Source organism: Condylura cristata, unplaced genomic scaffold (genome assembly GCF_000260355.1).
Source record: "Condylura cristata isolate star-nosed mole 26May11 unplaced genomic scaffold, ConCri1.0 scaffold00004, whole genome shotgun sequence".
Taxonomy (NCBI): Eukaryota; Metazoa; Chordata; class Mammalia; order Eulipotyphla; family Talpidae; genus Condylura; species Condylura cristata.
In genome coordinates, this window is record NW_004567105.1 from 68,705,016 (window position 1) to 68,720,171 (window position 15,156).

The 15,156-nt window shown below is 43.2% G+C and overlaps 1 protein-coding gene across 1 annotated transcript in view; it reads left to right on the forward strand.

Moving 5' to 3' along the window:
• Window positions 1-15,156, forward strand: part of TRANK1 (tetratricopeptide repeat and ankyrin repeat containing 1) — a 79,408-nt gene that overhangs the window by 19,305 nt on the left and 44,947 nt on the right. The window contains exons 4-9 of the mRNA XM_004676637.2: window positions 2,297-2,447; window positions 3,829-3,947; window positions 7,702-7,785; window positions 7,972-8,110; window positions 9,312-9,443; window positions 12,005-12,175. Coding sequence (XP_004676694.1) covers window positions 2,297-2,447; window positions 3,829-3,947; window positions 7,702-7,785; window positions 7,972-8,110; window positions 9,312-9,443; window positions 12,005-12,175 — 796 coding nt within the window. The remainder of the gene's footprint in view (window positions 1-2,296; window positions 2,448-3,828; window positions 3,948-7,701; window positions 7,786-7,971; window positions 8,111-9,311; window positions 9,444-12,004; window positions 12,176-15,156) is intronic.

The window sequence follows — 15,156 nt, forward strand, 5'->3', positions numbered from 1 at the left end:
CTGTCCATCCCGCTCTGTTGCTTTGCTTCAGTGACTGGAGCCCTGCAAATTAGACTAACGAGAGACAAGTTAACAAGGAAAAAACATACACGTTTTAGTTTGTGCTAATATGACCAGACACGGGGCCTTCCTCGAAAAGATGTGAAGACTCTCAAAAGAGAAGACAGGCCTGAGTAAGATTACACACCCTTTTATTTATTTCTTGTTTTTGTTTGAAATGTATTTATTTATTACTTATTTTCTTATATCATTGTTCATTTTTGGATAGTATTGGATGTAAGATCATGCCCGGGTGATCTGGGCAAAAAAGGAGAAACAACCCTGAGGTTGTTTGTGAGGAAGGACATGCATCACTAGGAAAAAACAAAGAGGGACCTCCTTGCCCAGTGCATGGTCTTTTACAACCTAACTCCCTGACAGAAAACCCCCTATGGCACAGCGCTTCTGCCTGACATTTTTCACTCCCTAAAGACACCTCTAAAGGGCCCCTAGCCTGTACACTGGGCGGGGCTTCCCGGACCCCCCGCTGAGGGCCTGCGAAGCTCCTTCAGAGCGCCTAAGCCTTCCTCTCACTTTTATTCCTGTCTCCTCGCTTCGCTCTATCCTCCTATCTGCGGACCTTACAGTTGATTTCTCCCCTCAGGTGTAATCGCCACAGCTCTCCCACCACCACAGCCCCATGAGCCGTCACCATCATAGCCCCCGTGAGCCGTCACCATAGTCCCTTGTACTCTTCCCTCTCCTGTTCGGACCCCTTTCCTGCCCTCCTTCTCCCCTACTGGCTCTCTCAGATCTATGTTCAGCTTGCAAGTGTTGTCTTTTTCCTCATCCGTTTTAAACAAAGATCCATAGATAGCAGAGATGTGACCAGATAGAGAAGGGGTTTTAGGCTTTTAGGGGCTGCTAAAGGTAGGGAGGTCAATAAATAAATGGGGGGTGGAGGGCTAGTGGAATTTAAGGGCTATCTTAGCAAGGCTTATTGTGCCGGTCCATCTTACTGCCAACTTTCTCTGTGATTTTTCATGCCCATAAAAATTCCTCAGGAGGATGGAGTGGGGAAATGGGGTCAAAAGGGGGGCGGGGCACTGGCCATGTTGGTGGCACACGGGTGATCTGGTGATGGGAAGCCCACGGGGATTACAACTGAGATGGAAAAAGGCACAAAATGATGTAAAAAGAAGCTATTGTATTATTTAAAAAAAAAAAATTCCCCAGGAGAGAGGTTTTAAGGCACTCCCCATTTCTCAAAGCTTCTGATTTTAATCAGATGAAAAGATGCTCTGGGAAGGCTTGCTTTCTGCATCTGTTGATTCTTGGATACATTCAACTCAGAATAATCATAGTATCATGGTGTGGTGTAATCTCATCCCTCTCACCTTCCAAAATAAAGGATGACATTTAAATTTGAGAAAGACCAAGACACGGGAAATTCTGTATCGGTTTACCTAATTGGGAGAAAGCACACCACATTAATTTGTTCTAATTGCTATAGGTTTTAGACTTTTAAATGAAAGTTAAAACAAACCTATACATTTTCAGAGATTTGGTATTCAGTGGACCATTTTTAGGTGCTTGTTTTTCTGTGAACGCCATTGGTGCACACCTTCGGTTATCTGAGACAGTAAACGGCTTTGGTAGGTGTTGATGCCAATTTACTTAGTCACTAAGTAGGGAAGGCAGTATCATTTTGTTCCTACTCAAGAGTCCTACAGTTGATATATAAGCACAATCAGATAATTTTCTTCTGTTAATCACTGTAATTACCCTAGCTCTATAGAAATCACAAAAATTTTCTGCTACTGGTATATATTGGCTATAATGTAGAGCTCTGTAAATCCCCATGATTTTAATTATGATTCCTCTCTACAGACCCTGTGGGAATTACATTAACGTTGACTGAATGGAGCAGGGAACACTTGTGTTTACATGACAATCTCATTCTCTTCCTGACCGTTACTGTAGCCATAGGATTTTTTCATTCTTCATACCCAGGCTGTGATTTGAGGCATGAATAAATAAACCACACATATAATTGGAACCAGGCCCCTTTCTTCTCTGCGCTGTATTTTAGATGCGGTATAAATCATGGATTGGAAAGTGATTCATGGCAGTTAAAAAAAGTGGCACAGAATGTAATGTGGAAATCTTGTGTCCAGAGCTTCTTAGAAATCCGTGTTTACATACAGTGAGACTCCTGGAGTCCTCTTCCCCATGCCATCAATCTGGTCTTTCCTTTCAGCAGCATGTTAGAAGAGATGGGTGTGTTCAAGGTTTTTTTTTTTTTTTTCTGTTCCAGGGATATTACAGGGCTGGTTACTCCTTGCTGCGATTGCTCCAGCCTTATGAAGCTGCTCGCATGTTTTTTGAGGGTCTGCGCCTTCTACAAGACAACCAAGAGCAGTCCCAGGTTGCTGATTTCCTTGTTGGAATCTTCACCACTATGGGCAGTAAGTCGGAATTGGGCAGCTTGATTTTCTTTCTTGTCTTTTTTTTTAAGATTTATTTATGTATGCATACAGAACTGGGGTATAGGCCAGAGGTACAGGGGTAGTGAGAGGATTCACCAGAGACAGAGTGGGGAGCAGAACAGGCAGATGGACAAGGGTCACTGCTGAAGGGAGCAGCGGGTGAGTCAGGAGAGGTCTGCCGTGCCATGTGGTCACCTCCCTGGCCAGGGATTGAACTAGCCCTGAAGTGGCTGCCACTAGCTTCAGTGCTTGCGTCCATTGTGCCACCAGGGAGGGCCCTCTTTTTAGTCTTTTTTTTAAAAAAAAAAAAAAAAAAACCTTGTTATTTTATTTGATTGGCTCCTGGAGACTTGGGCTCCTGGGGAAATAATTCTAAGGTGTTTCTCTGTGACTGATTTAAGGAGTTTGAAAGAAACTGATTTCCACATAGAGAAACATTTTGAAAGTTTTGTTGGCTCATGCCTTTGTATTATAATTTATTCTACATTTGTAACTTATTTGATTATAAATGATGTGACTGTAATTTATTATGTTTATTTTGATGCCAAATGTCTTCACAAATTATTTCAAGCTTTGCATAAATGACTTTAAGCTTTTCAACTTTTGTTTTAGACTTCTCTTTTTGTGTTGATATTCATAGATTTCCCTAGTTATACTACTTATTTGATATGCCGCTTGCTCTTCCCCATGACCTATTTTTAAATATTTAAAAATACATTTATGGAAATTTCACATGCTTTTGTACAATATCTTGCCCTTTACCCATTGTTGGGAATTGAGAGCCCTGGAAGAAATGCCAGATTATTCTAACACCTGACTTGTCCCCTTGGATGTTCTCATCATGAGTTTGAGACGTGATGTGAGGCTAAGGATCATGAGATGCAGTCCGTCAGTGGGTCACTAGGTTATCATTTTAGTTTTTGTCGTGAACTAGCTGCACCATCCACCATTAAACCTCACTTCATTTGTCATAGTTTCTCCTCAGTTGAGTAAAAATACTTGTCACATCTTTTTAAGAGAAGATCTTCCCTTAGCTTCCATTTCCTCTTTTGTAGATGGAGGTAATAGGCACTATTTTACTGGTTGGCTTGAAGGATTAATAGAAGCACCTCTCTGTGCTTAGCAAATAGAAAGAGTATTAGCTCACAGGATGCCACCTCTTAGGAGATTGATTTTAAGAGCGAACTTAAACTGCTGACCACTTTAATTCTATAGAACTTTCTATTTTGAAAATGCCTTTTGTACTGATTATCTTTAAATTTACCATCTTTCCTTTTGTGGACCTAGTTGGAGGGCTTTTCCCAAATGTCTACCTAGACTTTCTCCCATTTGAAAATTTTCTTTTGGAATCTTCTTTCAGGTGATCCCATTGTTTTGCAAAGTTTCTTGCCCTGCTTTGATCATATTTTCTCTACTGGATTCTCAGCAGAAGTGTGGCAATCCGTAATAGAAAAATTGGCAAAGAAAGGATTGTGGCACGTAAGTAAAAGGACATGGCTCTCTTGTGAGGAAGGTAGATTCTTGATGCAGTGGTTTCTCTCTAGCACTGGGAGATTATAATTTATTATATGTTTATCTTGATGCCAAATAACTTTGTAAATGTAGTATCACCAAAGATGGCAAGTTGCTTAGATAGAGTAACTCCCTACCTCATGCCTTGCTGTATCTCTCATCATCAAAGTCATGTAAAGCCTAGGTGATAGTAGTGATGTGGAATGAGAAAACAAACAACTCATCTTCATAATTCTTTTTATATTGCATTTGCTTGTGTGGGCCCAGATGACCTGCCTGTACTGTTCAGATGCTTTCTGCAGAACTTTAAGGGGGTGCTAACATGTGGGTAGCTGAGAAATGAGGCTCTAGGATCCAGGTTCAGGATCAAGATTCCACAGAGTCTAGAAGCAAAGGGGACCGTGGAGCCTGGCCTTAGGTCTTACACCGGTATCTTCCTGTATCCTAATCCTCTACTTGCTATTTTGGGGTAGCTGCTTCCCCTCTGAGTTTCATTTCTTCATTTGTAAGTTGCAGGATGTAAGCCTGTTCCCTCAGGGTACAGAAGGATTAGAAATAATGGACCAAGAGTATGCCCTAATAATACCAGTTGATGTTTATCAGAGGTGTACAGTGTGCCAGGCACTGCGCTAACAGAGTTTTATAATGCCTGGCACACACTAAGTGCCCGAAGAACAGTAGTCATTGATGGTGGCTTAGAAGCACTCCTGAGGATGGGCCAGTGAAGGCTGGGGTTTGGTTAAAGGGCTTGCTGGGCTTCCTGATGCTGGCAGTCCAGAAAGTCACCAAAAACAAGGGCACCCCATGAGGATGTTAAATCTAGACACACTGAATGACTTCAAAATACAGAAGTCTTAAATTTTTAGAAAAGTCGTGGATTCCACTAGAAATCTAATGAAATTGATGGGACTTTTTTCCCATGCACAGACAGGTATGGGTATAATTTCAGGGGCTCACGGGAAACCCCTAAATTCCAAGCAACGTACTCCTGTGTTAAAATATCTTGAGAAGCAGCTAGCCAAGGAAATTTCAGGAATCCAGCTCAAGCGACACGCTTAATATCCCACCAGCAGTGGGGCCAGGTCCTTTTCAAATATCGGAGACAGAGGAAATCTTTTTTGTGTCTATGGTTTGTCTGAGGCATAGAAGTCTGTTTTGCGACAGTGTCTGCAGCATTATTTATAATGAAGATATAAGATGTGTCCCTTACAATGGATGATGGCTGCACGGGAAGGGCTGTCTATATATATATATAGACACACACAAGATTCCTCTGTCTCACATACACACACACACATACATACATACATACATGTTTGTGTGTATGGAAAAAAAACCAGATTAGTCACCAGGAGTGTCAGAATCCTAAAGATGACATCTGGGATTGAATATGGGCAGTGGGGCCCATTCAGGGTGAGCAGTTGACAGTGGGCATCAAACTGAAAGGAACTGGAAGCAAGATATGGCTATAGACTCAGTTCCTGGCATCCCATGTCCCCTGGCAAGGACATACGTGAGGGAAGAGTGTGGTTTCCTTACTCAAACACACACCTCCATCTCCAGTGAGAATCTCACACCTGCCCTAGAAGCAGTGAACAGCCCATTCCCTGTAGCCATCATCCATTGTAAAGGACACCAAAGGGCCACATCTTACATCTTCATTATGAATAATGCTGCAGACACTGTCACAAAACAAGCTTCTACACCTCAGACAAACCAGCAAAGCCTCCCCTGCCCTGAGTCCTCATCCAGAGGACCCGCCAGGACATAGCCACAAACCCAGCCAAGATCACTCTCCCTGAACTCAGTCTCCCCTCCACTACTTACATTCCTTTTTCCATCTATACACCCAAACCCTCCAAACTTTCCTCAAGCAATATGTCACCCTCACACCACAGCAGACCCAGTACTTCAGGTCCCTACTCAAGACTGCCATCCCTGCAATCAGACCAATCCCCACATCAACCTGAGAGCCCTGCCCTTTCCCGCCCAGCTGGCCCAGGGCTCTTTACCTGCTGTTGACTGGCAACTTAACCTTACTCACACGCCCCCAGGACACAGACACACATGCCTCTTGGTTTTCCTTGACACACTTACAGGATGGGTTGAAGCCTTCCCCACCACAAACTGGCAGGCCTCAAGGATCACAACATTCTTATGACTGAAATAATTCCCTGTTGCGTGATCCGCGCTACCTCCAGTATGACAACGGGCTGGAATTCACCTCTGCTATTTAGACTCTAGCTTCCTTCCTCCGCATTTCCTAGAAATTCCATATTCCCTACTAGCCCCAATCTGAGGAATTTGCCAGGAACTGAGTCTATGGCCATAAAGGTAGAACGAACAAATTGTACCCTAAAAAATATTCTTACCAAATTATTCCTTGAAACGCAACTGACCAGGAAGTCTATCCTCCCCTCCTCCCCCTCCTCAGGCCCCCAAATGTCCCCTCATCATCCTCCCCTTTGAGGTCAAGTATGGGAGACCCACTTTCTGCCAGGTATTTTACCTGAGAAAGGGTGATTCCACACCCTTATCTCCCCACTTTTGCCCTTCCTTAGAAGGGCACCAGAATGTTAAAAAAGAAAGGCGGCCAAGATTATCAGACTAATAAACACGGAAGGGACGACCCCCTGAGGTCTGAGAGTGAGCCCTGAATTGGGGAGAGCAGGCCTTTGGGTCTTTGGAGGGTCAGAATACTGCTGGAATATTTTGGTGCTCTGAGCAGTGGGAGTCTCTTCTGCCAGAGGGAGTGTGCTAGGACTTACTGCTGAGGCAGAGGTCTTTTCTGCCAGAGGGGTCTCCTGGAGTTAATTACTGCTGTCAGCTTATCTCTGTTTTAGTTTATCTCTGGTGCCCTGGAGCTGGGGCATTGATGGGGGTTGGTGAGTTCACTCCACCCCTATTATATTCTCTGTCATGCTGCTTGGTATCAGCTTCTCCTGTCCTCCCCTGCTTTGACTTGTTGGCATACCTGGATGTTCTTAGCAGGGGTCTGTCTCCCTCTGTGTGACCTAGGAAAAAAATTGCTTACCTACCCTGGCATTGGGTTTCTTCACTGACTTTAAATAGGGTGAGTGGTTTAACTGGTTAAACTTTAAATAGGGTCAGTGACTTAACAAAAAAAGTACCAATTTATTGCACTTCCACTTGCCATTTCCTGCAGTGTAAATGCTCTCATTTGGTCAATTTCCAGGTACTAATATGACTACAAGACTGGGAGCTGGGAAAAGATGTGTCCAGTGAGCTCTCTCTCTAGTGATAGAGGCCAGGTACACTACTGCTTAGTCGGCTAGTTGGAGCCCAGGTGCTGGGGGTTTATGAAACACTGATGTGCAGATGAATTGATTAGCATGGGCTTTTCTAAAGGAATTAATGCTTTTGCCCGGTAAGCTTTAAGAACTTCACAGGGAATTACTTCACCCTACTGCTATTATATTCTCTGTCATGCTGCTTGCTATCAGCTTCTCCTGTCCTACCCCCCTGCCTGTGAGAGTGGAGGAAGCTTAGCTCACAGCAAGAACAGGAAGCCAGCTAGACTTCTCAGGTCTCATGATTATCATGGTTTAAGCTGAAAAGCTTGGCTTGTTGCTTAAAAAAGAGATAGCACTAAAGGATGTTTTGTTTTTTTGTTTGTGTTAGATTAAGAGAACTTGTGCTCTCATAACCTGTGTGGAGGACTTTATTACCCCAACATTTTCTTTTTCTCCCCTTCTATCAGTCATTTCTACTTCTGTCAGCGAAAAAGGATCGACTACCAAGGAATATCCATGTCCCAGAGTTATCACTGAAAAGTCTCTTTGAGGTAAGGTGGCTTGAATCACGGTTCAAGTCAGGCCACTCAGGTTTGTATCTCCCCCTTCAACTTTCTCGCCACAATCCAGGTTTCACTGATTCCAAACTTCATGGAAGAGGTTTAACATTTCAGATTGATATAGTCACTTCTATGAATCCTTCCGTGCATGTGTGATTTTTCTTTTCTTTCTTCCAGAAATACGTCTTTATTGGACTTTATGAGAAACTGGAACAAGTACCCAAGTTAGTCCAATGGCTCATCTCCCTGGGTGCAAATATTGAGACCATAGGCCCGTACCCGCTTCATGCCCTCATGCGGCTCTGCATCCAGGCCAGTGAGTTCTGACCTTACACCCTCCAACTGCCCTTTAGCTTGAGCTCTGGGAATCTGCTCAACACAAGTGAAACCAGAATGTGACCACTTGATTGTAGAATATTCAAATTCTTTGAATATTCAAATGTTCTGTTATTCAAATGAATGACGGCAACAGGAAAGCAGCATCATTTTAATTCTCTTGGGATCTCATTGCTGCAGGAAGCCCACTGGAAAGGATTCTATGTTTCTTTCTTTTTTTAAAAAAATATTTATTTATGTATGCATACAGAACTGAGGTACAAGCCAGAGGTGCAGGGGCAGTGAGAGGATTCACCAGAGACAGAGTGGGGAGCAGAACAGGCAGCTCAAGGAAGTATACTGCTGAGGGGAGCAGCGGGCGGGTCAGGAGAGGTCTGCCAGCCATGTGGGTAAACGCCAGGGGCAGGGGATTGAACTCACTTTGAAGCGGCTGTAGCCAGCTTGCAGTGCTGCGCCCTAACCTGTTGTGCCACCAGGGAGGGCCAAATTCTATGTTTCCAGACAGATCCTAGCAATAGGGGAGAACTCTGGGACAGCCAGCCTTTGCTGGCCAGAGTCCCAAAGGGGACCGTGGAGTTTCCTTCCTCTTGACAAAGGCAGGTTGGGGCATTGGGGTGGGGTGGAGAGGAGGGAGTCCCCAAGGGAATATTGGCTAGTGTCAATATAGTTTGCTTGTGTTTGTTGGTTTTTTTTTTTTTAATTTTTAATTTTCATAAAAATTCTTTTTAAAAAAAATCTTTGCCACCTGGCTATATGATTTAAATTAAAAATTTAAAATTTTATCTTTAAAATAGATATATACCCACACTTTAGGCAGAAGCTTGATTGTCTTTTCCTAGCATATATGATATCACTGTTGCACATTATCTGGATCATTTCAGAGACAAAAGAGGTCAAAAGAACTTGTTTAGGCAGTCTTCCTCTTCTGGAATGGAGCATCTCCCCAAGATTGAAGGACTGGGAGGTGACCAGGGTCTTGAAGACCTGGGCAGCCTTCTCTGTTTTCACCAGATTGCCCTGTTGTTATCTGTCCCATCCACTGAAGGGCCCAAAAGAAATACCGTTCCTAAGGAGGAACTGGTGGATAAAGCATTTATCTCTTAGAGCTGTACAGATTGTTTTGCTGTGTAGATATTGTGTATGTAGAAAATAACATCAGGAACTCATTCATTTCCCTTCAGAGGAAAACCATCTTTTCAGGTGGTTGATGGACCACAGACCTGAGTGGAAAGGCCGCATCAACCAGAAGGATGAGAACGGCTGCACGCTCCTGCACCTGGTGGCCGCCCCCTCCCCGGGGTACTTCACCAAGCGTGAGTAGGGGCACCGCCCTGGGGGTGGGCTTAGTTGGCTCCCTTCAGCACAGGAGACCCCACAAGCCGACTGCCGAGTCTTAACATCCTCCCTGGGGCAGGCTGAGGGGGCTGAACTTTGCCTGCCATTGCAGGCAGGGATAGGCTGGCTGCAGGAAGGAGGCAGGTGAGCAAAGGAATAACTGTGGGGCTCCAAGGACTCGCCCTGCTTTCAGCGGCATCAGGGAGCCCAAGGACATGGCTGCCGGCTGCATCTGTCTCCTCCCTCATCACCCTACCGTGTTGTTGCCCAGTGCTGCATTTATGCTCCACCTGTGCTAGCTGCCAGTGATGACTTGTGCGCCCGACATAGACAGGGCCCTGCCTTCACGGCGCTTAGACTCAAACACTGGAGCTGGCTTCCAGCCCCAGACAGGCCATGTGCAAGAGTGAGGCAGGTGTGGCCAACCAAGCTGGTTCTCTCCCGGAAGACCTGCCAGGTTGGCCTGTGCTTTGCTTCACAGCTCTCTTGACGGCTCTCCTTTCTTCTGGAAACTCTCACAACCTCTCAAGCTTTTTTTTTCCTTCTGGATGGAGACAAGTGCATTTCTTCTATAGAAAAGTTAAGGTGCCATGAAGATAAGGGTAATGAAGGACTCCACTCCAGTGGTTGCGAGGTGATAAGAAACCTGCGTACCTCTTTGCCAGGTTTTGAGTTGGCATCTAAAGTTTTCAATCTGTGAGTCTAAGCACTTACAAGAAAAGGTGATTTTTTTTTAAATTGTGTACACATTGATATTTTCAAATAAAACTTATCTCGTTCTTTCACTTATATATAACAGAACATAAATACACAATAATTTGGTATCTTCTGATACCCATTTAAAAATTATGGGCAAGCTTTTCACTGGTAAAAATATCAAATGTACAGTTCTCTCTCGCTTTTTTTCATTCATAGTGCCACTCTAATTTTCAAAGAGAAGTTTTCCTTAACAAATTTTATCTGTGAAAGTCTTAGCAACCAGTGATATTCCCCTGGAATAAAAGTACTCATGTAACTACATTTTAAAAAGTTTCTGTGATTGTAAGACTCTAGGGGTTAATTTTTTTTCTTAGACCGAATTATTACCAAATTTTTTATGACCACGGAGATAGTCAAAGCAGCAGGAATTTGTTAAAACTTTCCATAACTAATTATTAAAGATAAGATTAAAAATGTGTGAGGGAGGTAAGAGGGTAGCTTGCAGTGACCTTTAAAGAGAGCAAGGGTCTATTTTCCTTTAGGTCAATAAAGCTGGAGGTGAGGTGTGTCCCCCTCCTTCAGGGCAGTACACCATGGTCATTAACTAGTTCTCTGTGCTGTGGAATAAAGCACCATGAACTAACTGGCTTAAAACGGCACTTGCCTATTAACTCACAACTCTATAGAGCAGTAGTTTGGTGTGATGTATGTTTTCTGCCTATTTCCTGAAGCTGAAATGAAGGTCTTGGCTGGGGCTGTGTTTTCATCTGAAGTTCTAGGCTTTCTTTCACGCTTAGATGTTTGTGGCCGAGACTGGAAGTTATAGGACTACGGTCTCATTTCCCTGCTGGCTGTCACCCACAGGGCCCTGCCAGCCTCTGCAGGCCCCACACATTCCTTGTCCTATGGCCCACTCTGCGCCCTACCTGAGGGCCAGCTGCTTTGAGAGCTTAATGATACTTACACAGTCTCAATACAGCAGCACCTAGGTTAGTATTTGATGACTAATTGGGAGAAGGGCTTGGAATTCTCAGGGCCTAGCTTAGAACTGTGCCGACCAAATGAGATTGCTGGCGGGCAAGAAGTATGACTTTTTAATTTTGTCTTGTTTTTGTAAGTGGGAGATAGGCAGGTGTGGTGGTGGTAGGGGCGGGTAGCAAGACCATACCTGAGTTGCCTGTGGAGGCTCTGCATTTCAGCTTAGGATCAGGCCTTGATTCATGGAACTCTGTGCACCCACAGTAAGGCTTTGTTCTCCAAGATACACCTGTTCCATTCTGAAAACTGTTGCATTTGTGATCATAGAGGCCACTTGATGCTTGGCAATAGATATGTCAAAGCAGCAAATGGAGCTGGCAACCAGGGGCCTGTAGAAACATTGACATTAAAAAGGCCTTGATCTGAAAGCGATTGCCATTTTCTTTTCCTGTCCCCAGACAGGAATTTTTTTCTTTTTCTGGAAGAATATTCTGTTTCCTGTCTAGGGAATAAAGAAATCTGAAGTCACAGCTTGCTGTTATCCTTACAGCTGTAACTGTTGCCTAGTAACCAGATTCCCCCTCTCCTTGCTTGTTGCCAAGGAGAGGGGAGATAGGTAGAGAGGAGCGCACTTCTGAACCTCTGAAAAGCTATTGTCCTTCCCCCTCCACACAGGACTCCTTGCTCTGGGGAGTTGGTGGACTACCTGAGGGTCTGTGGTTGAGGTCCTGCAGGCAAACAGACCTTGCTCCCCTTGGCCTGGGCTGCTTGGGCAGGGACCTGGGAGACTTTGCACCCATGGGGACGGCTCCTTACAGAAGGAACCATGCCAAAGCCCTCTTCTCCTTTTGGCCCACCCCAGGACAAACAGAGGATGTGCAGATGTTGCTGCGCTTTGGGGCGGACCCCACCCTGGTGGACTGCCAGTCCCGGTCTGCTGTGGACATCCTCAAGAGGAATAAGAACTTCAGAGCCATTGACAAAATCAACAGTCACTTGGAAAAGCTGGCTGCGTGTTCTAAGGACCTATCAGGTACAGCTTCCGGTGAAACAACTTTTTACTTTGGTGTGGGGTAAAGCTGGTTCTGTGATGGTGGATGCACATAAGCCCATCTGTTCTTGGTTTATGAAGATGAGAGTGAGGCATCCCCTCCCCCAAATCTTTGGAAAACTTGCTTCCTTTAGCAGAAAGTTAGAAGGAGGTTGTCTCTGACATTCTGGTAACTTCGTCGGCTCTACCTTTAGGCAGGATTTTCTGTCTGAAAAAAATTCAGACAGCACAGGAGATCAAAATTAAGCCTAATCTTCAGCAACAATTACAGTCCACAATTTAAAACGCCCTTTTTCTATTTCTTGATTTATCAGTTTGTAAAAAGTATCTATTACTGACAACTGCATCATGAAGTGCAGCAAATCAGTCTCCCTTGTTGAATTTTGTCTGGTCATGTTATTTGTGTCATTTACATTCTGTTCTTTGAGTTTCCTCTACTTCCTTTATAGACTGATTCTGAAAACTGACAACCAGTAAATGGCATTGATGTGGTGGTATGACTAAATCATTCTTTCTGTAAGCGGTAGTGTAGCTTGGGCCAGGGAAGTGAACTGTCAGATGTAATACTTAGAAGCACCTGTGTTTAATGAAGCTTGTACATATTGCAGGGGGATGTGTATGCACACACGATGTGTGTACACATATGTACATGTGCACACATATATTATGTGGGTCTCCTTTGTTCCTGCTCTCATGTGGAACTCTTGTGCTCTTCTTGTCTGTTTAGACTTTTCTCTTGCTCTCCTCGGGTACCTACTCCAGGAAGTTTTTTAGAGGAGACAGATTTATGGAGTTTTTGGAAATAGCTTTATTTTATCCTCATTGATTGACAGTTTGTCTGAATGTAGGCGTTATATTTCGTCAATTCTAAGTTTCACTTTCCTCCCACTTGTTAACACCTTTGGGATTGGGATGTATTTTACACTCAGGGACTCTGGCAGCTTAACGCCACCTCTCTGGTGTTTCTAAGGTCTGTGGTATTGTACATTATGAAACGTGCGTAAGGCATTGACCTTGCTTCTTTGAATTCCACCCGCATTTGCTGTTGATTAGAAATCAGGCTTGCAGTCTTGTTTATTTTCCCTTCAAGGGTTTTCCCTGGGATGTTTCTAGGTGTAGGTTCTTTGATCTTCTTGCCCCTATCCATTTGACATTTTTTAGCTCAGGGAAATTATCCCTCTTACTTTGTTTCCTTTATAGTGTCTTTTTTCTCCCTCTGCCACTCCTAGCAGATGGATGGCTTTCCTGAATCTTTAACACGCCTCTTGACTTCCCAGCTCTCGACTTGGTCTGTAGCTTTTCCTTTGCAATTGTTATTGCATTTTTTAATTTGGAAAATCAGTTTGAATTTCTAAGCACTTTTTCTTGTTTTCTGCTTGTTTCTCATCTGTGACCACCTGTCCTTGTTCCACAGCTGCCACTTCCTGAATGGCATTTAAGAATTTTTCTTTTTCTTCCTCTCATCTCTGAAGTATTTGTTTCTTTTGAGGTTAATTGATTCATTTTCTTCCTTCTCTTTTCTGCTGTGGCTTTTTCCTTGTTATCTTCTTGGTGGTTTGTATTTTTGGATGAAGGGCTAGATTAACTAACACCTAGTAGGTGGTTAGTGGCTGTTTATTGAGGTAATTTGCATGTGTTTCCCAGAAACACTCCCTCCCAGGAATGGGACCAGGGTGGGCTGTGTGTTGGGGTGTAGGTGGGTGGCAGACTGACGGGATGGGGATCTTCTTATTCCCAGGGTAAGGAAAGCTTTACATGAAGGGCATTGAGGCTGCTTTCACTTAACTCTCCACCCATTTCTCCATGTTTTAATTATTTATTTACGATATCTTCTTTTATTTTCAGAGTTCTCTGGGTTCTTTCATTTGGTTTTAGTTTTCATTTTCTATTTTAAGGAATTGTGATTTGTCCTGTGATAGGGTGTAATTAATAAATCATATCGAAGTGTTTCCTGTGAGCTTATAACTGAAATCTCCATCGCAGGGTGGTTTCTACTGTTTGAGAGATTAACACTAACCAAACCTATTCCTTTGCCACTGAATATCCAGGTTTTAAAATAAAAACAGAAAAGGACCAGTTAATGGCATAAAAATGGCTGATTTTTTGCAAATTTATTGTTTTTTAATTCTAACTTTGTTAGAATATTGTGTATACATATACATATATATTACATATATACATATATATGTATATATGTATATATACACACCTTAGTATTTAGTCTTATAAACTTCAGCATGCCATTCACTTGGGTTAGGTTTATTTTTGCTGTTTTTTCACACATTTTTATTGAAGGAATATTGGTATAAAGACCAGTATATAGGTGTAAGGTGCACCATCTTATACATCAGTGTATATACTACATTATGGTCACCATTAAAAGTCTAAAGTATCCTCAGCTATCATAATACCATTGACCCCTTTGAACTGATTCACCCCCTCCTTCCATCTTCCCCTGTTGTAACCACCCTTTTGTTCTGATAGTCTGAGAGTTTTATTTTATTTATTAATTTTGTCTCTTTACCTACCACACATGAGTGAAATCATATGCTGGTCTCTCTCTATCTGACCTATTTCACTAAGCACTGTGCCAGCTAACGCACTAGGGCCAGCTGTGTTGTTGCAAATGGCAGCATTTTTTTTTATAGTTGAGTAGTCTCTCCTATACCAAGCATCTTTATGCACTTAGCCATCGATGGGCATTTAGGTTGTTTCCAACAGTGGCTGTTGTGAATAGTACTGCAGTGAACCTCGGGGTGCATATCTATATAAAGGTAGGATAGCTGAATCATATGCTATTTCCATGCTTAATTTTTTCCACACCTACATCATGGAAATTTTCCTACTGATGGTATGAACATTCTCTTTTCTCAGCACCCTCACCAACACTTGTATCTTGTTTTTTTTTTTTTTTTTTTAAGGTTTATTTATTTATTCATACAGAACTGGGGTACAGGCCAGAG